Here is a 21,719-nt window from a genome sequence, read left to right as displayed (position 1 = left end):
AATAAAAAAAAATTTTTTGTTACGCTGTGTAATCAGAAGGCACGCCGACGATTTTTTTTTTTTGGTTTTATAATAACAAATCGTTTTAATGAATGAAGTCATTCGCTGATAGAAAGGCACGCCGAATAAGAATTTCTGGAGATCAGCATGATATTTAAAGGTTAGACTATACAGTGGACTCTCTGGCTGTCGATCTTCTCGATATCAATAATGCTCCAGCTGTCAATAAAATTTTCAGTCCCTTCAAGTAGATTGCTTTGATTTTTCGTTCTATAATTTGATAACTCCCTCTCTCGACGGTCCCTTCAATATCGACAACGAGAGAGTCCACTATTTTTAAAACTAAGAAAAATATAGCAATGAACATCATTCTGGTCGTAATTTAAATTTATAAAACATAATTCAAAAGGTTGGAAATAATGCTGCAAATAAGTTTTTCGCAAACATTGCCTAACTTTGAGTTTTTGAGCCACATTATGAAATTTATGGAAAAAAACTGAGTCACGTTGATAAACTAAGTAGCTCTGAAAATATACTGTGTACTGTTTCGAGTGATTGAGGCATTGAAAATGTCTAACCCCGTTACTGATGATGTTTCCACAAAAAGGTTAACCCTCTAACGCCCATGGTTACTCCAGAGCATCACTAATTTTTGTCTTCAAAATTAAATTTCTCTGCAGCCATGCAGTTTTTCAACCTGGTTCAACCTGCATTTTCAACCATTAAAATTTTCATCTAATTTGGTTGATCCAATTATAAGCAATGTAAAAAAACGTAAAAAATCTCGATTTTGCTCTGCGCGGGAAGGGATTAAACTCTTGTTTATTGCAATCTGAACATTTTCATTATTTTTAGCAAAGAGTCAAGCACAGAAAACCGTTTTCATGAATGTGTTGCCCAATAATAATTATAAATCAACGCTACATAACAAATGCAAGAAAATTGAACGAAGATAGTAAAGGATTGAGGTCAACTAGCAAAATATAAAAAATAGATTTTTCCAAACTCGAGTAGTCACCCTGGTCCACAATTCCCGTCGTCGTCGTCACGGGCATCATTTGGCAAATTAATTGGTTTCGATTCGTTCGTTGGCATGTTGTGGCACCTCCACAAATAGCTCTTAGGCCAGCCCTTCTTCCTTTCCCTCCGCGTCGAGCACCAACTTCGGCACGCAGAACCACTCACAGATAAGATAAAACACTTGTACTCCTTACTTTCAACCTGTTAAAGAATCAAACGCCATCGATTCCAGTTCCAGTCAGTCAGTTCGTGCCACAACACATCGAATCGGGAAGCTTCGCGCCATGGGATTAAAGCTGAAATGGTTCCGAAGGCGACTCACCTTCGAAGGAATTCCATCCGCGCCGGAGCGGAGCACGCGCCGAAAGGAGGTGAGTCACGGCCTTGACCTGGTCGGGTAGACACAATAACAATTCGTCACCCTATTTTTTTTTTCTCTGCTGTAGCACAATACCGGAATTACCGTTATCGGAGTTTATCGGCAGAGCGTGAATTATGAAGACTACATTGAACCGACGCGATCATCGTACAGCTGGGAACCGGCGAGTCATCCCTTTGTGACCACGAGTACGTATCAGGGGTCATCGCGCGTTGAACACCCTATTGATTCTACTCTTGTTCTCCAAACAGCCATCAGAAAACCGGCCACGTCCGTACCATTAGCATCGACATCTGCTGCTGCGACGACAACGACGACCCTTGAGAAACGCACCGCTTCACCAGATAAGATAGCGGCGGCTCCGAAGACGAAGAAGTCGTCAACACCGGCCAGAGAAACACCTCCACAGCCGACCTACTCGCCTCCCAAACTCCCAGTTCGGAAGAGTCTGACCAAAACCAAATCCACCCCAAACATAGCGACCGCGGCGGCGTCACTAGAACCGGTAACGCTGGAGGTGACCCGCTCCGTTGAGGTGCTCAACGAAGGTTCGGTTCCGCTGAGTCGGAGTCCCGCGGCCAGATCTACAACAATCGTTAGCAGGAATTCCGACACCGAAATCTACAACGAACGTAGTGTTGATGTTGACGGTGATTCGCTGGGTTCGTTTGGGAAGGTCAAGAGCACCACCAGGTCACCGCCACCGGAACCGAAGAGTCCAGAGGCGGTGCCCGAGGAGTTGTGGAAGCAGAAGCAGCCGGAGTTTTTCAACGAAATTCTGCAGAAAGTTAACGGTAAGTGGGATAATTGCTGCAAGATACAATGTGGATATCCGTAAATGAAATCACCTCTATTTATTTACATTTTGACATTTTGAAATGTCAAAAAGTTATCCAGTTTTCATACAAAAATGACTTCTTTAAGATCGCTAATAACTTTGCCGCATCAAATTGTAATTGTGTATTAGTTACGAGAATCTCAGTTTTGTAAATATTTAAACGATGCAGTTTATAAAAATCGCAGGGAAAATTAGTGTCTGCATTCTTTTTTGCTATTTTTCTGAAACAAATTTCCCCCTTGGGCAGGGTTGCCAGGTTGTCAGTTAAATATGGGAATGCCAGATTTGTCAAGCGTCAGCCAGAATAAAATTTATCGGTGGCAGATTTTAAAAGATTTTTATATTCCAATTTTGAACTACTTTTTGAATAAAATTAACAATTTTATCTAAAAATCAAAAAAATGAATTCACAATTGTGAGATTTTTATCTGGTATCTTTGGGTAAATTTTTATTTATTTTTTTAACCACAACACAATAAACACTTTTAATTCTTTATTTCAAGATTTTTCATTTAATATTAACTGTTTTATGTTGTAATTTTAACCTAAATTAAGACTGAAAAAGTGACATTAAACCAGAAAAAGTGGTAAAATAACACATTTTTTCTGATATAAAGGATGTACCCTTACCCAGATGATGATGTATTACCATGATTTTTTTTTACCCAGATGTTATATTACCATGATACTTTTACTGTTAAATCTTCAAAGCTTTTACTAATATATTTTTTGATAATAAAGTAAGCTTCAAAGCATAAATATCAAAAAAATAACACAAGACCGTATTTTTTCAAAAATACTACAATTTATTATTTGCAAAATGAGTATCAAACCAACTAAAATTTTCTAAGAATTTTCACTTTATCTGAGCTTTGTTTGAAAAACATTAAATTTTTACAAAACACCGTATGGTTAAAAAAAATACTTAAATTTTAATGAAAAATGCGCTATTTTTAAAATATGCTATTTTATGAAAATTTTAAGTTTACAAATAAAATTATGTTCAATCGAAAATACATTTAAAATTTTGCTTCGTTTGATACCAATATTGCAAATTAAAAAAAAATGAGTGGTTTCAAAAAATTCGGTATTTTCTAAAAATTGAAATATTTTACGGTTTTTTTTTTTTGATAATTTATTCGTTGCCTTATTTTTGATTGTTGAGCTTTGGTATGAACCCTAAACTACTGATTTAGAATTATTAAATTCAAGATGGCGACCAATATGGCGGTTATGAAAATTAAAAATGCATTTTTTAATTTAATAGGCAATCAAATTTGACTAAAATGGGGTCGCAGAACTCAAATTTGATGTTAGTAAGAAAAAAAAACCTTTTATTCTGTTTGTGAATCGATTATCCGAAGTCTCATACCTTCGAATAATCGAAACTTCGGATAATCGAGTCTGGACTGTATTTTACAAAAAAAAATCCATGTCGCAATTTTTTTTTTGTATTTTCAAAATTTACGGTATTTTGTGATTTTTTTTTAATTACCGTCGTCAGGGGTGACATTCGGTCTGGGGGGTGAGATTGGGGCATACAAAAATGCTGAAATTTGTATGACCCAATCCTACCCCCTAGACCCAATGTCACCCCTGATGACGGTATTTATACTACATTATTAAAAGCATATTATTAGTAAATGATGTTAAAAATGAGTTATCGCCCGTTTTTTTGTTGATAATCGCCGATAAAATAGTCGAAATAACGATAAAGATAGATTATCTTTATCGTTCCCACGATAACGATAACCATCACCGTTATCGTTAGCTCTCGACGATAATTTGATCGATTAACAACCTTGTTCAATCTTGATAAAATTATCCGGATATGTAAAGTCAAATTTCAAAACAATCGACTCATTCAATGATCTTTCCAACAGGTTTGGCAGCAGCGTCCAAATCCCCGGAACTCGATCGGCCAACAAAACCTAAAGAACCAGCATTGGAAGATGACGCCGAATCGTTCAACGATATATTCCAAAAGGTCAAAGCGCGACCTCGAAACCCTGCCGATGGCCAGGAGTCTCCCAAGCCGGAACCCATTGTCGAAGCATTCCCCATCAACCGGAAACGATCGATCGAGGACATCTTCGAGCCACGGAAACCGGAACTGGTTCCAGATGTTCTTATAACCACAGCCCCGCAGATTGTAGACCCCAACCCGTCTCCAAAACCCATCAAATCAATCCTGAAGAAGCGAGCTCCTGGACCACCACCAACCTCTCCCCAACCCGCACCGCCAACGGTGACCATGGAAATCCCAACGCCACCCCCTCGATCCATTCGCAAAGAGGAACCAATCCCGATAAAGCGCACCGTCAGTGAAGACTCCGACGACGATGACTACGACACCTGGAACATGGTCGAACGGCACCGATCTTCGATCAGCCAAACCGCCGCCCGTGTCGATCCGGAAGTCGTGCGAAACGTCCCCACTAGTCTGCAGCTTCCGCGACAATCCGTCCCATCGGAACCGCCGCGAACGCTACGTGGCATGCGAGACTACCACCACAAACAACAGCAACCCAACGCCAGCAGCAGTGACGGTGGTGACGGTCTTTTTCTGGGAAGACACGCACGCGGCGCTCGTGACAGCGAATCGACCCTTTCCGAAGCGTCCGCCTAACTAATCTTATCTAATCGCGGCGACAGCATTGTCTAGTGTTCAAGTGCAAATAAATGCTATTCACAATGGTCGAAGAGTTTTGACTCACCTGTGCAGCTTGGCCAGCGGGAAGTGAATGCACAGCTTCTGGTGGAACTCGCAGAACTCCTTGTACGACCGGAAGAGGTAGGCCGGATCCGGTTGGTTTTGTCGCGTCACCTTCAGGATGTAGGTGTAATACTTTTCCAGGTCGTACCGCTTCTGGAAACCGTGCACGGTTACGGACTTGAGTCGACCGTCCTGGGCCATGCTGCGGATAAAAGATGAGGAAGTTTGGGATTAGAACATACTTTTGGATAATCGATTCTAGATTCTGGGTTGGATTCAATTTTGTTTGAGTTCTATATTTAAAACGAGTGTGTTATGTACAACTCCAGATCCAAATTATCCGGACTATTTTTTTCAATTTCTGTATTTTTTATTTAATTTTTTCTAATTTTTGTCGCTTTTGTCATTTTTGTCATTTTGGTCATTTTGATCACTTTTGATCACTTTTGTCATTTATGTCATTTTGGTCATTTTGATCACTTTTGATCACTTTTGTCATTTTGATAATTTTGGTAATTTTGGTCGTTTTGGTCATTTTGATCATTTTGATCATTTTGGTCGTTTTGGTCATTTTGGTCATTTTTGTCATTTTTGTCATTTTGGTCGTTTTGGTCGTTTTGGTCATTTTGGTCATTTTGATCATTTTGGTCATTTTGGTCATTTTGGTCATTTTGGTCATTTTGGTCATTTTGGTCATTTTGGTCATTTTGATCATTTTGATCATTTTGGTCGTTTTGGTCATTTTGGTCATTTTTGTCATTTTTGTCATTTTGGTCATTTTGGTCATTTTGATCATTTTGGTCATTTTGGTCATTTTGGTCATTTTGGTCATTTTGGTCATTTTGGTCATTTTGATCATTTTTGTCATTTTTGGTCATTTTGGTCGTTTTGGTAATTTTGGTCATTTTTGTCATTTTTGTCATTTTGGTCGTTTTGGTCGTTTTGGTCATTTTGGTCATTTTTGTCATTTTGGTCATTTAGGTCATTTTGATCATTTTGGTCATTTTGGTCATTTTGGTCATTTTGATCATTTTTGTCATTTTTGGTCATTTTGGTAATTTTGGTAATTTTGGTAATTTTGGTCATTTTGGTCATTTTGGTCATTTTGGTCATTTTGATCATTTTGGTCATTTTGGCCATTTTGGTCATTTTTGTAATTTTTGTCATTTTGGTCATTTTTGTCATTTTTGTCATTTTTGTCATTTTTGTCATTTTTGTCATTTTTGTCATTTTTGTCATTTTTGTCATTTTTGTCATTTTTGTCATTTTTGTCATTTTTGTCATTTTTGTCATTTTTGTCATTTTTGTCATTTTTGTCATTTTTGTCATTTTTGTCATTTTTGTCATTTTTGTCATTTTTGTCATTTTTGTCATTTTTGTAATTTTTGTCATTTTTGTCATTTTTTTCATTTTTGTCATTTTGGTTATTTTTGTCACTTTTGTCCCTTTTGTCATTTTTGTCATTTTGGTCATTTTTGTCACTTTTGTCACTTTTGTCATTTTGGTTATTTTTGTCACTTTTGTCCCTTTTGTCATTTTGGTCATTTTGGTCACTTTGGTTATTTTGATCATTTTGGTCATTTTGGTCATTTTAGTCACTTTTGTCACTTTTGTCATTTTTGTCATTTTTGTCATTTTGGTCATTTTGGTCATTTTGGTCAATTTCTGTATTTTTTTATTTAATTTTTTGTAATTTTTGTCGCTTTTGTCATTTTTGTCATTTTGATCATTTTGGTCGTTTTGGTCATTTTGGTCATTTTTGTCATTTTGGTCGTTTTGGTCATTTTGGTCATTTTGGTCATTTTGGTCATTTTGGTCGTTTTGGTTATTTTGGTCATTTTGGTCATTTTGGTAATTTTGGTCACTTTTGTCACTTTTGTCATTTTGGTCATTTTGTTCATTTTGTTCATTTTGGTCATTTTTGTCATTTTTGTCATTTTGGTCATTTTGATCATTTTGGTCATTTTTCTAATTTTTGGCATTTCTGTCATTTTTGTTATCTTTGGATTTGTTTTCGTAATTTTTTGAAGCTTTTGTATTTTTTAATATTTGGGATATTTTTATTTCTCTACAAGCTTTTCCCGGCAAACTTCGTCCTGCTCTTTTTTGGTTTCCTGACGTTTTTTGATTTTTTGCTTATTCAGCCTCCTGTGATCAAAATATGAGTATACGTAACTTTCTCTATACAATTTGTCGATGCTCCGGAATCGGCTCCAGAGTGGCCAAAGCGTCAATTAGTTTGCTTAAGAACCTTCCTTGGACTTATACGAACCCAACGCAACAAAGAGCACCTCGATCCGACATTCCGTGTTGAATTGATTCGCGTTCGAACAAAACCGTCGAAATTTTTTATATATATAGATTGTGTAGTTCTGTAAATTTTGGCCAACTTGTTTTTTCTGTTTTTTTTTTTTTTTTTTGTTAAATTTGTATGTTTTTTAATTTTTTTTCCTATATTGTAGTATTGTAGGTTTGTAATTTTGTTTTTAATTTTTATAATGTTAGTGTTTTGGTTTTTTCGGGCCGATGATTTTTTTTTTAAAAACGTATTCTTTTGCATTTTTTGTTAAGTTGGGTTTTTTTTGTCCGATTTCTGTATTTTATATTATGCAAAATATGTTTTTTTTTAATGTATTTTTTTGCATCTTTCATTAAATTTGTACTTTTTTGCCTTTCTTACAAAAGAAACAAAAGGTTTAAGGTTTGCTTTTGGAAAAAAACGCATTTTTCAGACATCTTTAAAAAAAATCGTGTTCGGCGGGGAATCGTCCCAGAGAAAAATCCTATTACTAATTTTAAGGTTATGATGCGCACTTTGAATTTTGGCCCGAAACCCGGAACTCAAAGCCTGATTTTTGGAGCTTTTTTCTGAAATACTTGGGCGATGTCTGTATCCGCACTTAAAAATTTGTGTCTTCCAACATTGGAAAACCGCTCGTAAAACCCACATTTTTTTTATTTCAGATTTGTAGCCGTGGGGTCGGAGACGAACATTTTTATTTTCGATTCACAATTTTAGACCAGTAAAATGTGGTCAAAGCCATTTTAGAGGTACTTTTTGGACAATTTTAAAGATAACACTATCAAATTAAAATAATTCAGTTTCAAACAAAAAGCCATTCGAAAACATCCGCCATAAACTGCTTGGGCCCAAAATTTGAAGCTTTTCCAAAATGTATTTCCAGAGATATAGCCATATTAGTGTTTTACGTCTTATTTTTACCCTATTTTTTCCTATAAATGTTTTGGTTTTATACAGAATCATATACTGAACATCAAATTTGAAGTCCCGGCTCGTTCTCGCTCGAAAGATCGACAAGTCGTCAAGTCGAAGCATAAACGCCAGCACATTTACGCTTGCGCGTGAAAGTGTTCTTTCTGACTTCTTATAATAGATCTACAAAGTGCAATATCGATACATATTTTTTAAAGTTAATCATAGACTAACTATAAAGACTGAGTACCCTTTATTTTTTTCTAATAATGTTAATCTAATAAGTTTTTCTTAATTAAATATAATTATCATTAGATTAAGTAATGCCTCCTTTCCTCTAACTATCCCACATCTATTAGCTATTTCGAAGGTTATTTTTGCAATTTTTTTCCTTCTCTGTCTAATTCATTCTCCTTAGTACCAGTAAACTCTCTCCCCATTTTGAACAAATTAGCTGTTGAAAGGTAGTCCATATCTCAGCTCAGGATAACAACTGCACCAATGTAATTGTTAAAGCAACCTAATAAAATGAAGAAAATGAAGAAAAATATAATTATCTTTGCGATCCATAATGTACTTCTGAAATTTAAAAAAAAATGCATTCGAGATTTAGTCTAAAATTCAAAGCTTTAGGTCAAATTCTCAAATTTTCAAATTTGGGTGGTATCATTATGTTTCTGAAAAATTAATTGCACCAATATATTTTCGGAGTTTCATCATTTTGTACTTCTGGTGATATTAAATCGGGTTTTATATTTTTTTGTGGATTATCAATTTTATACTTTTTTATGCTTGATTTGTTTTTGTAATGTTTAATAATATTGTTTTTTTTTTATTTCTGATATTTTGGTGATTTTTGAGTTTTTCTACAAATTTCTACAAATTTTAGAATTCTAATTGTTTGGACATTAACGAATATTTTTTATTGTAGTTCAGATTTTGTAAGTTTTTGATATTTATCATTTTTGTAATTTTAGTATGTTAGTTATTTTACCCATTTTAATAACTTTAGTATTTTTTGTAATTGTAATAAAATCAGTATTTTTTGTTTAATTTAGATATTTAATAATGTCACTATTTTTTGAAAATTGTATAATTTTTTGTATTTTTTTGTATTTTTTTTGGCTTTTTGCAGTTATTCAATTTTAATTGCAATTTTTCAATTTTAAAATTTTTACTGTTTGGATACGGACTGTTAAATTTTTGTTATTATATAAAAAATTAACATGAAAAATAAACGCACAAATATCCAGCTTGAGGAAGGAATGGTTTATCGGTATGTCGATCATCGTACTCGATCTAAATATTAGGATCGCTGACCTGTAAATTTAGATCAACGATCTAAATAAATCGATCGCAACGATCGCTTATCAAGGAGCAATACTCACGTGTAAACCCTCGGCACGAAGCTCAACAGCTCGCCGTCGTCGCTCTCCGCGGAAAACTTCATCTGCGCAATGTTGTGCAGGAAAAAGTTAAACTGCGTGAACCACGACTTGAGCGAGATGTGGATCATCTTGGCGAACGACGCCGCCGCCTCCGGATTCGACTGGCCCGGCAGCAGTGCGTTCCGCACGTAGTTGACCGCCTCGACCGTAACGCCGGGAATGCCGGACGTCGTCATGAGCGCGAACATGTGCAGGATGAGATCGCCGTGCTTGCGCACAATGTTGAACGCCGTGCAGCAAAGATCGACAAATTTGTGGAACTTGGCTGATGGGCGATCGCCGCCGTTGATGACGTACGCCATGTCCGAGGTCAGGACGAACGGGGTGCGATCTCTGAAAGGGGTTTGGGTTTTATTATGAATTTTTGGGGGATCTTTGAGTTGGACTCACCTCTTGAAGTTGCCAAACATTTGTGCGTCGCCGAGGAATTTACCGAAATCTATGTGGAACAGATGTCCCGAGGTTTTGAGCATAATGTTGTCATTATGCCTATCACAAATACCGAGAATGTAGGTCGCCACCGAGTAGCCGGCGCAGGACCGCGTAAAGTTCTCCACAGCCCGCTGGTATTCTAATTGACTAGGGTTCTGCTTGGCCAGCCACTCGGCGATCGATTTGTCCTTGAACGACCCCGTCAGGCCCCACTCGACCTGGATCTTGCGCAGCGTTTCCGAGTCCGAAACCATCTCGATCATGCCCTTCTTGTAGGCTGTTGGCACGCAGTTGAACGTGACCATTTTCAGGTCGAGTCCCTCGCGCAACCACAGCTTGTCCATGATCCGAACCATCTGAATGGTCAGCATATCCTGCTGAAGATCGTCGCCACTTTTGAAGATCGCCGGCACGATCACCTTGTCCGGGCCCATAAAGTTGACCTTCAGCGGCAGCGTATTCGAGTTGAAGTAGTTGCAACTCCGTACAACGATCCCTGTCACTTCGTTTCCCGGTCCCAGCGGAAGCACTGTCGGAGCATCGATCAGCATTTGGTTGACCGACTCCAGTCCCTGCTTCAGCATCTGCAGCCGGTGCGATTCTTTGGCGATTTTAACGCTTTGCGCCACTTCCCCAAGCTTCTTGCACATCATGTTCTGCGAGAGGAACCTCGCGGTCAGCTTCTCGCCGCAAGTGGCCATCAAGGCGCGCAGCATTAGCTGATTTCGCCGGTGATACCGAGCCTGGTTCACCAGAGCTTCGTCAATTTGGTTCATTTCGACCATGTTCTGGGGCGCTTCGCCGGGCAAACTGTGCAACAGCAGCCAGTACATGTGATGAGCTATTCGCGGGGATTCCAGGGACTTTTGGAGCAACAGTCGAGACAGGGGAGAAGCTTCGTACGTGTCATGTTTCAGCGCTTGCAGCAGTTGGGGCAGGTAGTCGACGAATTCGTCGTTCGGCATGTGCGAGATCCACTCGACGGCCTGTCGACGAACTTCCAGGTCGGGGTATCGTGGCAGTAGCAGTTCCAGCGCCTGTACCGGCGTCATCGCGGACCACGATTTGAGTAAGGCATGAAGATCGGCAAGGCACGCGTAGTCCCAGCTGTGGGCCGCGTGCAGAATCTTCGGCAAGGCATGAGGCAAGCTGTGCAGGTAGTGACGCTTCTCCCACAAGACTTCACGCTTTTCCAGCTTGTCCGCGGAGTAGCCCTGCTCCGCAGTGTCGATCAACTCCTGCTGCAAGTTGCGATCCAAGCTGTTAAAGTCCAGCTTACTCCACGGGGGTAGATTTTTAATCGGTTCCGGAAACACTACCGCTCCGCCGTAACTTGGGATTTCTATACCAAGAATCGGGTACGACGATCCCAAAGGATGTGTTCCTTTGGCCGGCGCAGGTCCAAAGTATTTCTCCGCCGTCGGTGGCCACAACGACAGCAAGTACGATCCCTGAATCATCTTCCGCTCAAAGTCGAAGAACTGTATCGACGCCCAGCCCAACTCCACCTTCGTAACGCGACCTTCCTGCGTCGGACCATCCGAACTCGTTGCGCTTCCCTCCTGCTGCTTGTCCCCTTCAACGGGCTCCCGCGTAACCCCGTAAAGCACGAAGATCAGCCTCGCCTCCCTCGGAAGAGTACAAACAGGATTCCGGAACATGATCCACGAGTTGAACTTCAACCGCGGATAAATCCCAGTAATTTCATTCGAGCATTGCGTGACCACCGCCTCACTGATGAACCTCGCTCCGTGATAAATCTGCACGCCCAAGTTGTACTCGTCGTGCTTCCAGTGCATCGGAGGTCTGTGCAAACACATCACATTGACCATCACACTCTGCGATATGTTGCAGATCGACACCGGATTCGTGTCCCACTCGGGCACGTTAACGCAAAAGTTCACGCGGAACGCATGCGAGTAAATCTCCAGCAGTCCCTGGATCGCGTTCCGAACCTCGTTACAGCGGTACCGGATCTGTTGACTCACGGTACGTGGACGAAGCGTGACCTCCGCATAATCTCCACTTTCCGAAACGATGCTCAAACTCCCGTTGTTGTAATCCGACGAATCCCCATAGCTGTAGATCGTCTGGCAGCTGTCACAGCACGTCTTAAGATCGTCGATCGACTTGGTGATGTCCAGCGTATCGATCGGCCCGAGCATGTTGCAGATGGCCTTCACCGCTTGAATCACCCCGGAACAACTCAAGATCGTGTGCGGACTGTGATCGTCCGCCGTCGACTGCAGCTTCTCAATCTCCGCCTCGAGACACTCCAGCAAGATCATCAAGTCGTCGTAGCTAATAGCCGAGGTAGCCTCCCGTGGCAAAATATGCTCCAACCGGAGTTCCGAGTCCCGCTTGTCATCCTGTGCCGTCCTCGCAATGCTCTGCATGATCCGAGGCGTCTTCGCAATGAAACCCAACTGGACGTCGTGCTCCAGCTTGATACTGTTGTGCACGCACTGCAACTGGTTGAGACGCGATCGTGGACTCAGAATCTCCTGGATGCCGATAGCTTTCAGGATGTAATCGCCGACGCCGTTCAGAACCTGGCCTTCGAGGGCGCAGAAGACGTATGCGATTACGTGCTCCACCGTGGTCGTTACTGGAAAAATTATTGAAATTGTAGGGACACTTCACATAGACGCCATTGCTTCGAACGTCGCCACAGCCGAGTCTTCAGATAATTCACAGCGAACGACTAAGTTAACACCCCCAACGCAATACTCACTATCACAGGTGAACGGAATCGGCGGTCCGTAGCCATCGATCTGACCCTTGTTCTGGCTGTCGTACGACGTGAAGCAATCGAGCGCCGGATGCACAAGCAGCTTAATACTGGTTCCCTCGGGGTAGTGATTGTCAAACTCGGACGCGACCACGTGGCCCACGTTGCTTCCCGAATCGTCGGAGCGGTATTGTTCTGGAAGGTTAGAACCGCCATCAGATTATGATTTAAGAATTTCCAAAATGATGTCTTACCCCTCAAGTGCTTCACCATCTCGTAGAACGCAATCAGCTCCCTGTCGTAGCTCTTCTTGATGACTACATTCTCGTACAGCTTCGTCGGTGCCGGACGCCGCTCGACCGTCTTCCGCTGCATCACCTCGTAGTTTCCAGCTGAGCTCGAAGGTTCCTTCCCGACCACGGGTGCAGTGACCGCCCCCATCATCGGATGGTAAAGGTCCGAATTTCGCGGAGGCAACGGCGGTGGATCCATCTCCAGGTCCGGCTCGCCGAAGCCATACGCACTCGAGACGCTCCAGCCGGGAGCCGGTGGCGGACCCGAGCCGCTACTGTTTGGCGAGAGGGGCGTCCGGTCCGAGCGGCTGACCGCTTCGTACACCGGATCCGAGTATTGCGTGCCACCGCTATAGATGTAATCGAACGGATCGTAGTCCTCGTAGTACGTCGAAGCCGTATCATCTGAGGTTAAAGGGAAGAGAAAGCAAAAGCTACGATTAGAAACACTGTTCTTATATTTTCCAGTTTGGGAATTCTCGGCGCAAAGCTTGAAGTTCTCTCAGACTGGAAAATATATTTTCATGAAAAAACTTAAAAGTAACCACTTAACCTTTCTTACAATCTACTTACTGCTAAAATATCGCACTACCCTGCGCAACAACATTTGACCGTGTATTTACTTCGCGCCAATTTTATTCGATTTTTTAACTAACTACTTTCTCTCCTCATCATCAGGGATGGAATCAGAAATGAAACGAAACGAAAAGCTGAGTTTTACAGCACTCGTTGAAGGCACTTGGTCGTCGCATTTATTGTCACCAGTTTTTATCATTCGAGAGGTTTACAAAGCTAGTGTGGTTGAGCGTGTGTGTAACAAAAGTCGTTTAAAATATAGCCTAAAAAACTAATATATCCTAAATTTAGTTTCTCGTTGGCAGCAGGAATTCTCAATAACCATTCAAATCGCGCGGAACTGCCTCTACAAGCTAACAGAACGAAACTTACTGATTGAAGTTGTAAGGTTGTAACAGTCTTTGCGCGGCGCGGATAATATAGCATGTGCTTGCAAAACGTATACCAAATACTGATAACAATTGATCAGAGTGGAGTGATTGAGCGATAACGCCAGAGAGCAATAAGCGATTTGACGAGGAGCAAAATAAGTTGGTGGATGGTTTCGTCAGCCAGTTTGGCGGTTGGACCTGCTATGGTTGGACTTGACCTAAATTAATAATCGTATTTATAATCGTCAAAACTTCAAATTAATATTTTTTTCAATTCCGGTGTTTATTAACCTACTTTACATGTTCTTCTGAAGCAACGAAACTATATAATTTTGATCTTGTAAATAAGTGTGCTGAATGATACTTTTTTTCGGCACTCACTAATAGTATCGAAAAGCTCTATTTTTTAGCTCAGATTTTAAACAGTATCGAAAATTAACTTAAAACAACCTCCTGAAAATATGTTCCTATAAGACCCTTTTACAAAAGAAGAAGTTTTTTTTAACCCAAGCGTGTCGTTATAAAAAAAGAGGTATTTTTTTGCCAAGTTCTTTATCATATTGGTCATGTGTAACATAACCTCCTGCACCATTTTTCTTTAAAAAAAATCTGAACACGGTCAAAATAAGAGAACTTCTTAAATTATAAAAAATCTTGAATTTAATAAAAAATCAGCAAATTAATATTTTGGACACAATTATAAATTTTCAAATCTAAAAAATAAATAAATTATAAATTGAAAATTTTGCAATTTGAAAATAATGAAATTCGACAAAAATATTAAATATAAAATTTGGCACCTCAACTCTTGGGGCAAACAGAATGAAAAATCAATTTAAAACATTCTTTTACCAATTTCGACATTCATACCCACTGAGAATTTTGGCTCGAGCCTCGACTCGGTCTGGCTCGAGATCGAGCCTGAATCGAGTCGAGGCTCGAGCCAAAATTCTCAGTGGGTATAATCAAACTCAACAATAAAAACGTTACTTAATCCACCTTGGTGGTTGGTGCCTTTCTCTCATTTATAGTGATTCCAACCCCCCTAAAGTGTCCACATGTTTATGGATTTCCCCTAATAAAAATAAGTGATGGGTAAAAAAACAGACTACCTACAGACTTTTTGTCAAGATTATACAGACACAGCCTTTGAGGAAAATGGCATCCCTCTACACGGCTTTTTCGTGGCGATCAGACCCGACCATTTGAGGTTATGTGAATTCAGACCATTTTTAAACTGCTTGTAATTTAAGATAGGTAAGTCAGATCTTGAAAATTCTTACTCCACCTAAAAGGTCTTCTCATATGCTTTCTAAAAATATATAACATGTGAGGGTTTCATGAAAAAACCATTTAATATGAAACAGTTTTTTTAACATAACTCTTTAAATACGTGATAAAACTGCATGAATTTAAATAGCAACTTAGAGGACGTTAAGACGGATCGAATGGTTTTATTCCGGCCAAAATCGGTTGAGCCTGTGACGAGATATTCCAGTGACATTGATTTGGTACACATGTCTACATACAGCCAAACACACAGACATTTGCTCAGCTGGTGATTCTGAGTCGATATGTACAAATGAAGGTAGGTCTAGGAGGTCTAACTAAAAAGTTCATTTTCCGAGTGATTTTATAGCCTTTCCTCAGTAAGGTGAGGAAGGCAAAAAAAAACTACAAAAATCAAACTTCAAAAAACTCAAAGCAAAATACTAACTCTTAAATACAAAAAAAAAAGAAATTTAAAAAAATAGGATTCTGCTATTTTAAAATTCTAAAACTCAAATCCTAAAAAAAATATAAAAAAGTAACTGTTCAAAAATTCAAAGTCCGCAATTTAAAAATAATAATTCTGGCAAAAAATTCAAATTACATAAAAATAATATAAATACATGTTCAAACTTTCAAAAACCTTTGCATTTTTGAATAAAACAAACCGAAATTAAAACTGAAATCTAGAATTAAAAAGTTCTACAATTTAAAAAATCAAATACTTGGAAATTAAAAGTCCTTTAGAATCAAATATAATCGGTACATCTAAATTAAAAAAAAATTATTCAAAAATTTGCAAAAAGAATCAAAATTTGAAATTTTACAAAACTTCAAAAAATTACTACCTTTTTAAGAAAGCGTCATGTATATTTTTTTTTTTTTTTTGTTGGGAGGGTGGTCCAGCCGCACATCGTTGATGTTGAAACCTCTAAACTGGGCCCTCGTCCTGTCACGTCCGTCAGTAGTCTTGTCGTACATTACAACTAGAATCAGATCTGCCAATGAATTAGTACACTTCGACCAAATAAACACTGACGCTGTATGGATCTGACTCTAGAAAAAATGCACAGTTGTGTGTTATTCATAAGTCCAACTTATTCAATTATTCATTTAAGTCCAAATATTCATTTGCTAACTACTTTGGATTGAAAATCTAAAATCCTCTAAACATTCCTTTAACTGCTGTAGTACTACTTCTATAAAAAAAAATAAAAATTTATGAACTGATAAACAATTAGGATACAAATCGAGATTTGAAAAAGAAATGACCATTTACGTCAAAAGACCCATAGTTCCTCGATTCGCAACAATGGTCGATACAACCATAATCCGAAAACCGTTAGTTCAACAGATCAACGAATTTTGTCCGATATCATTACATTATTGATTGATCGAGAATCTATGGCCAATTTGACATAAAAGAATGCCTAGTATTCTACATCAATCAAAGTTTATTGACAGCATTACCCTAGCTTAATAATTGCAACTAACTTTAACTTCAAATAGATTTGGAAAGGATACAGATTTATTTTAAATGCTAATGCTAAGCAACAAATCAATTGTACTATCCTGAAGTCCCACCTAAATCCCACATTGTGATAGTGAAAAAGTCACAGAAGCAGCGGTGTCTTGTGCAATTGTGATATTTTCACTATCGGAGAACTACCTAGTTCACGAAGACAGCTTATCGGTCAACGCTTAAGCCCTGGGGCTGCGGCAAAGCGAGTTCTCGTAGCATGAAGTGGTGTCCATAGTGCTTATAAAAAGAATGTTTACCCAAATTTTAACTAATGCAGTAGGATCAAATCATGCCCCTTGACTTTACAAGGCCCAGGGCTTTTTAAGAAAGCGTCATGTATATACATTAGAGTGTAACAAAAATGACTTTTTGGCGGGCATTCAGGGGTTTGTTCCGGTGGGCATACTGAGCCCAAATCCCAAACATGAGCTTGATTGGACGTAACAGGAGCTGGCGCTCCGCCCTTCAATTTTAAAGGGGATTTAACCCGTAAAAAAAGATTTTTTCAAAAATGTCAATTTTTGAGGCATTTTGGCCACTGAAACGTTTACCAAAAACATCACTGGCGTGTAGGCCAGATCCTTGCGCATCTTTTGGTATATATAACATTGAAGTTTGGAGCACCCTGGAGCTCGGTACAGGCCTTCAAAGTTTGGCATTTTTTCGAAAAATCGACCCCGGCAAAAAAGATATGCGTCGCACCTCGCGACGCCCTAGACGCCATTTGATTTTGCCGGGGCCGATTTTTCGAAAAAATGCCAAACTTTGAAGCCCTGTACCGTGCTCCAGGGTGCTCCAAACTTCAATGTTATATATACCAAAAGATGCGCAAGGATCTGGCCTACACGCCAGTGATGTTTTTGGTAAACGTTTCAGTGGCCAAAATGCCTCAAAAATTGACATTTTTGAAAAAATCTTTTTTTACGGGTTAAATCCCCTTTAAAATTGAGGGGCGGAGCGCCAGCTCCTGTTACGTCCAATCAAGCTCATATTTGGGATTTGGGCTCGGTATGCCCACCGGAACAAACCCATGAATGCCCACCAAAAAGTCATTTTTGTTACATCCTATTATACATATATATTAAGTAAAATTAGAGCAATTTTAAAACAGCGTCAAATCGTAAAATTCCGAAATTGATTGAATCTAAAAATAAAAATAATATGTAGAAACTAAAATTATGATTTTCTTTAATTTTTGAACTCTAAAATTTAAAAAATTATAAAACCAAAAAATAAAATCTTATATTTTTATATTAATAAAACAGACTTTTAAATTCAAAATTTGTATGACTTAAATATTTGAAAAATGTTAAATTAAACAATTAAATTCTTAAGTTCAAAAATTCTTAAGTTCTGAAATTCAACAATTTTGAAATTTGTAAATAATTTTATTTTAAATTATTAATGCCGGAGCTTCAAAAATTAAACATTTTTGGCGAATAAAAAAATAGTCCGGCAAAACACCAAATTTTGAAGCATTTTTTATGCTAGAAATATCTAAATTGATTCAAACAAAATGATTTTTTATCAACTCCGAACGATGCGGCACAAACATCGATAAAATCATGACAGAAATGGTCATTGTCTAATCGCTTATCGCTCTCGACTGATTAAAATACTATTTCGCGTGAAAGCAGAGATAAAAAAAATACCTATCATGACCTCATTCTAGCGTCAAAATTCATTATATTCAACTGCTACAAAATAAACGCCTTTCCTTCCGGATAAAATTGCCACGAAAAAAAAAATCTTAAAAATTCTTCCACTTTCCCCGGGCACGCGCTCCTCCCGACACTTCCGGCCTACCTTTATCGTCCTCGCTGGCCCCGCTGCTGAGGCTGCTGCGGTGACCGCACAGCAACGGATCGAACGCCTCCAGCACCGACACACGTGAATTTTCCTCGAACGGGCCCAGATCGATCAGGTTATCGCCGAGCCGGGCCGTCGCCGCCGGGGGATCACTTTTGGGACGAAGCACGACCTGCTCGCCGTTACTTTTGGCGGCGGTGGTGGCCGCCGATGAAGCTCCGGTCGCTCCGAGCGAGTTTCTTGCGAAAGGATTGGACGTTGAAGAGGATGATGGGCCAGGGATGGCGGGTGGGAACGGTTGCACCGGTTGGGAGGTGGAACGATTGGCCAGGGTCAGTTTCGAGAGGGGGGCAACAGGTTTAGGGACATGCACCAGTGCGGACTCTGGGTTGGCAATTGTGGCCACCGAAGGGGGAGGGGAAGGTTGAACGATGAAGCCAGGTGCCGGTGGAGCAACGGTTGCGGCTACCGGTTGGCTTTGAGGAATGTAAGCGGTTGTTGGAGCTGGTGCGTATTGGACCGGGAACTGAGGATGGGGGAGATATGCGTTGGGTTGGTATTGGCCCTGAGGGATGAAACCTGGCTGTGGAGCAACCCCGTAGGCCGTCGGCATGCTGTAGAGACGGGCCAACTCGTCCGGCGTTAGTTTGGATGGTTTATCCGACGTTGTCTGTTGATACGGGACAAGTTGCATGGACGCCGGACTGTAGTTTGGGACGATCTGTTGCTGAAGATATGCCGGCGTGTATCCGCCGTAGGTCGGTGCCGACGCTACGCTGTAACTACGTTGTGTCTTGTACACCGGATGTTCGTACTGTTGCTGGGTGTTCATGCTAGAAATTTAACAACATCAATAAAAAAAATTCCTCGTACTCAGCATTCAGTCCTACCGATGCATCTTGTCGACCAATTCCTTTAGACTATTGTGGGCTTCGTCCTGCGGGTTCGGCACCGGTGGCGGAGGGTTGAAGGACATCAAATCTGCTTCATCTCTGCCCCGTTGCTGATCACTGCTGCTGGTGGGGGCGGCGTTTGTCAACGGATTGCGAGTATCACTGTTGCGGCGGGCAGAGCTGGGTGGAGCAACGGAAATTGCGGTCGCACCCGTTTTGGCCTGATGTAATTGTGCTTTACGTTGGAGGTACTGTTTGTACTCCTCCAGATTGTTCGTCTCGGAATAGATGGAGGGGTCCGGCTGGGAGTAACGCTGCTTTCGGATCTTCTCCAGCTCGTGCGTCTCCAAGCTGAGCGCTTTGGCCTTCTCTAGATCGGCCAAGAACTGCTTCTCCATCTCGACCTCGTGTCGGCTGGACATTTTGCTGAAATTAACGGGACCAATCACTATTGTGGTTTTTTTAACGCTATCTTTTTTGAAGAGCTGACATATTACTAAATTTCTTCCCACAAGCTATCAATTACACTTTAATTAAATTGTTACATCGTAAGTGCTTTACTGACAAGCTACGTTAATTACTAAGTTAACTGAAATTAGTATCCTTAAATGCGTTTCCCAATCACAGACTTCATAGTCAAGTATCTACACATAGTTAACTGCTGCAAAATCAATCACTCATCATCAATCAGTCACTTTGATTGGTTCTCATGCCAATACGGTGTCTGCAACCCTTCAACCACCTGAACAAACACAACAGCTTTTGATACTTCATTGTCGTGATCTCTAGAGTCCTCAGTATAATTACTATTCAGTGTTATCATACCACTGGTTACTAAATGATTCAGTAGCGTAATTAGCATGCAGCATTTCTTGCGGCGCAGTTCCTTTTTCTTCAATAGTGTAAACAATCGGTCTCTTTCATTGCATCCGGCCGAAATTCGCCAACGGTTTCTTCACACACCGACCTCGATTTATTAGCTGCAATTGAATTCAATCATCCCGCGAAAGGAGGGCTTCGTTTCCAAAATATCTCTTTTTTTCGTTGCCTTATTTACACATATCTTTCGATACGATTGGCGGCGCTGCGTCTGTGTTTGTGTGCGTCTTCTTCCACGCAAAATAATAATAAATTGCAGCAGGCCATCATGCTCCGATTTCTGCTTCAAACTTCCAGAGCATCGTCGGCTCGGTTCAGCGCCTGCTGTTCTGCTTATTCTTGCTTCTGCTTATTTACTTCCACACACACCGCATCGAATCGGAGGAAGTGATCTTCAAAATAAGACGGGGGCGGAGCGCCACTCTTCTCCTCCTTCTCCACGCCGCATCTTTCTTCCCCAGCTCTTACTCCAGCCAGGCAGTAGGCGATGATCGTGATGGAATGATAAACTTGCAACTTTGCAGCAGGAAAAAAACTAGCGGAACTTGTTTGGCGAGATATTCCGGCGGAAAACACTTCTGACTGCGAAAAAATATGCCCTTCCGGTGCGGGCTTACCTGCGCTACGTGATTTCACTATTTTTCTACGAAAACGGGACGTATTTTGTGGTGAAAATTTGCATTTTTTGGGCACTGTCGCGGCGGAACACCCTCCCGATTTGAATTGAGTTGTAAATTTGCTGTCAGAAAATGACGTATGCGTTTTCGCACTCTGGAGTGGTGGCATCGGACGGGGTGGTCGAAAAAATCTTTTGATCGCAAAAGAAAAAATCTTGAAAATTTCATTATCTCAAAATTTATTCGTTCGAAAATTACGTCGTTCAAAAATTACGTCCATGAATATGTAGGGGGAGGGGACGGGTCTGGGGTTTGTGACAGCCCATGTTAAAGGTGAAAATTACGTAACCTGGCGAGGTGGGGGACGGGGGGTGATGAAATATTGAAAAAATGCATTTTTTAATTTTATGGGCAATCAACCATTCAAATTAGACTAAAATGGAGTCGCAGAATTGGAATTGAATGTTTAAAAGTAAGAAAATTAAAAAGACGAAAAAAAATTTGTTCGTGATTCGATTATCCGAAAGTCGCACACAAACCTTCGGATAATCAACACTTCGGATAATCGAGTCTGGACTGTATTTTAATTTCGCAGTTTTACATTTTGTATATCAAATGTTGATATCCGATTATTTTTAAAGCACAATTTTTGAACATTTTAAAATGATTATACAATATTTTAATCATGCTGTATTGAAAACAATCGAAAGGT

The 21,719-nt window shown here is 40.1% G+C and overlaps 2 protein-coding genes across 3 annotated transcripts in view; one reads left to right on the top strand and one right to left on the bottom strand.

Moving 5' to 3' along the window:
• Window positions 1–21,131, bottom strand: part of LOC120427872 (phosphatidylinositol 4-phosphate 3-kinase C2 domain-containing subunit beta) — a 25,069-nt gene extending 3,938 nt beyond the window's left edge. The window contains exons 1-8 of one of the 2 annotated variants that reach the window (XM_052707234.1): window positions 21,008–21,131; window positions 19,509–19,937; window positions 18,616–19,451; window positions 13,033–13,476; window positions 12,782–12,973; window positions 10,006–12,655; window positions 9,556–9,948; window positions 4,955–5,155 (exon numbers count right to left, since the gene is read on the bottom strand). In XM_052707234.1, the coding sequence (XP_052563194.1) occupies window positions 4,955–5,155; window positions 9,556–9,948; window positions 10,006–12,655; window positions 12,782–12,973; window positions 13,033–13,476; window positions 18,616–19,451; window positions 19,509–19,933 (5,141 nt within the window). In that variant the 5' untranslated portion in view covers window positions 19,934–19,937; window positions 21,008–21,131. Of the gene's footprint in view, window positions 1–4,954; window positions 5,156–9,555; window positions 9,949–10,005; window positions 12,656–12,781; window positions 12,974–13,032; window positions 13,477–18,615; window positions 19,452–19,508; window positions 19,938–20,336; window positions 20,976–21,007 lie in introns of those variants that run through there. The other variant, XM_052707233.1, reaches the window with a different exon arrangement.
• On the top strand, window positions 777–4,934 carry LOC120427873 (proteoglycan 4-like). The gene is made up of 4 exons (XM_039592803.2): window positions 777–1,391; window positions 1,467–1,587; window positions 1,651–2,193; window positions 4,121–4,934. Exons 1-4 carry the CDS (start codon window positions 1,305–1,307, stop codon window positions 4,864–4,866), a joined length of 1,497 nt encoding a protein of 498 aa, XP_039448737.1. The 5' UTR covers window positions 777–1,304; the 3' UTR covers window positions 4,867–4,934.
• Window positions 21,132–21,719: the final 588 nt, after the last annotated feature.

This window comes from Culex pipiens, chromosome 2 (assembly GCF_016801865.2).
Source record: "Culex pipiens pallens isolate TS chromosome 2, TS_CPP_V2, whole genome shotgun sequence".
Taxonomy (NCBI): Eukaryota; Metazoa; Arthropoda; class Insecta; order Diptera; family Culicidae; genus Culex; species Culex pipiens.
The sequence above is the reverse complement of the archived record's forward strand: the minus strand, read 5'-3'. Positions and strand labels throughout refer to the sequence as shown.

Coding starts and splice junctions, on each gene's coding strand:
- LOC120427873 (XM_039592803.2), top strand. CDS start 1,305: ATGGGATTAAAGCTGAAATGGTTCCGAAGGCGACTCACCTTCGAAGGA. Junction 1,392..1,466: donor GGAGCACGCGCCGAAAGGAG/GTGAGTCACGGC, acceptor TCTCTGCTGTAG/CACAATACCGGAATTACCGT. Junction 2,194..4,120: donor AATTCTGCAGAAAGTTAACG/GTAAGTGGGATA, acceptor TCTTTCCAACAG/GTTTGGCAGCAGCGTCCAAA.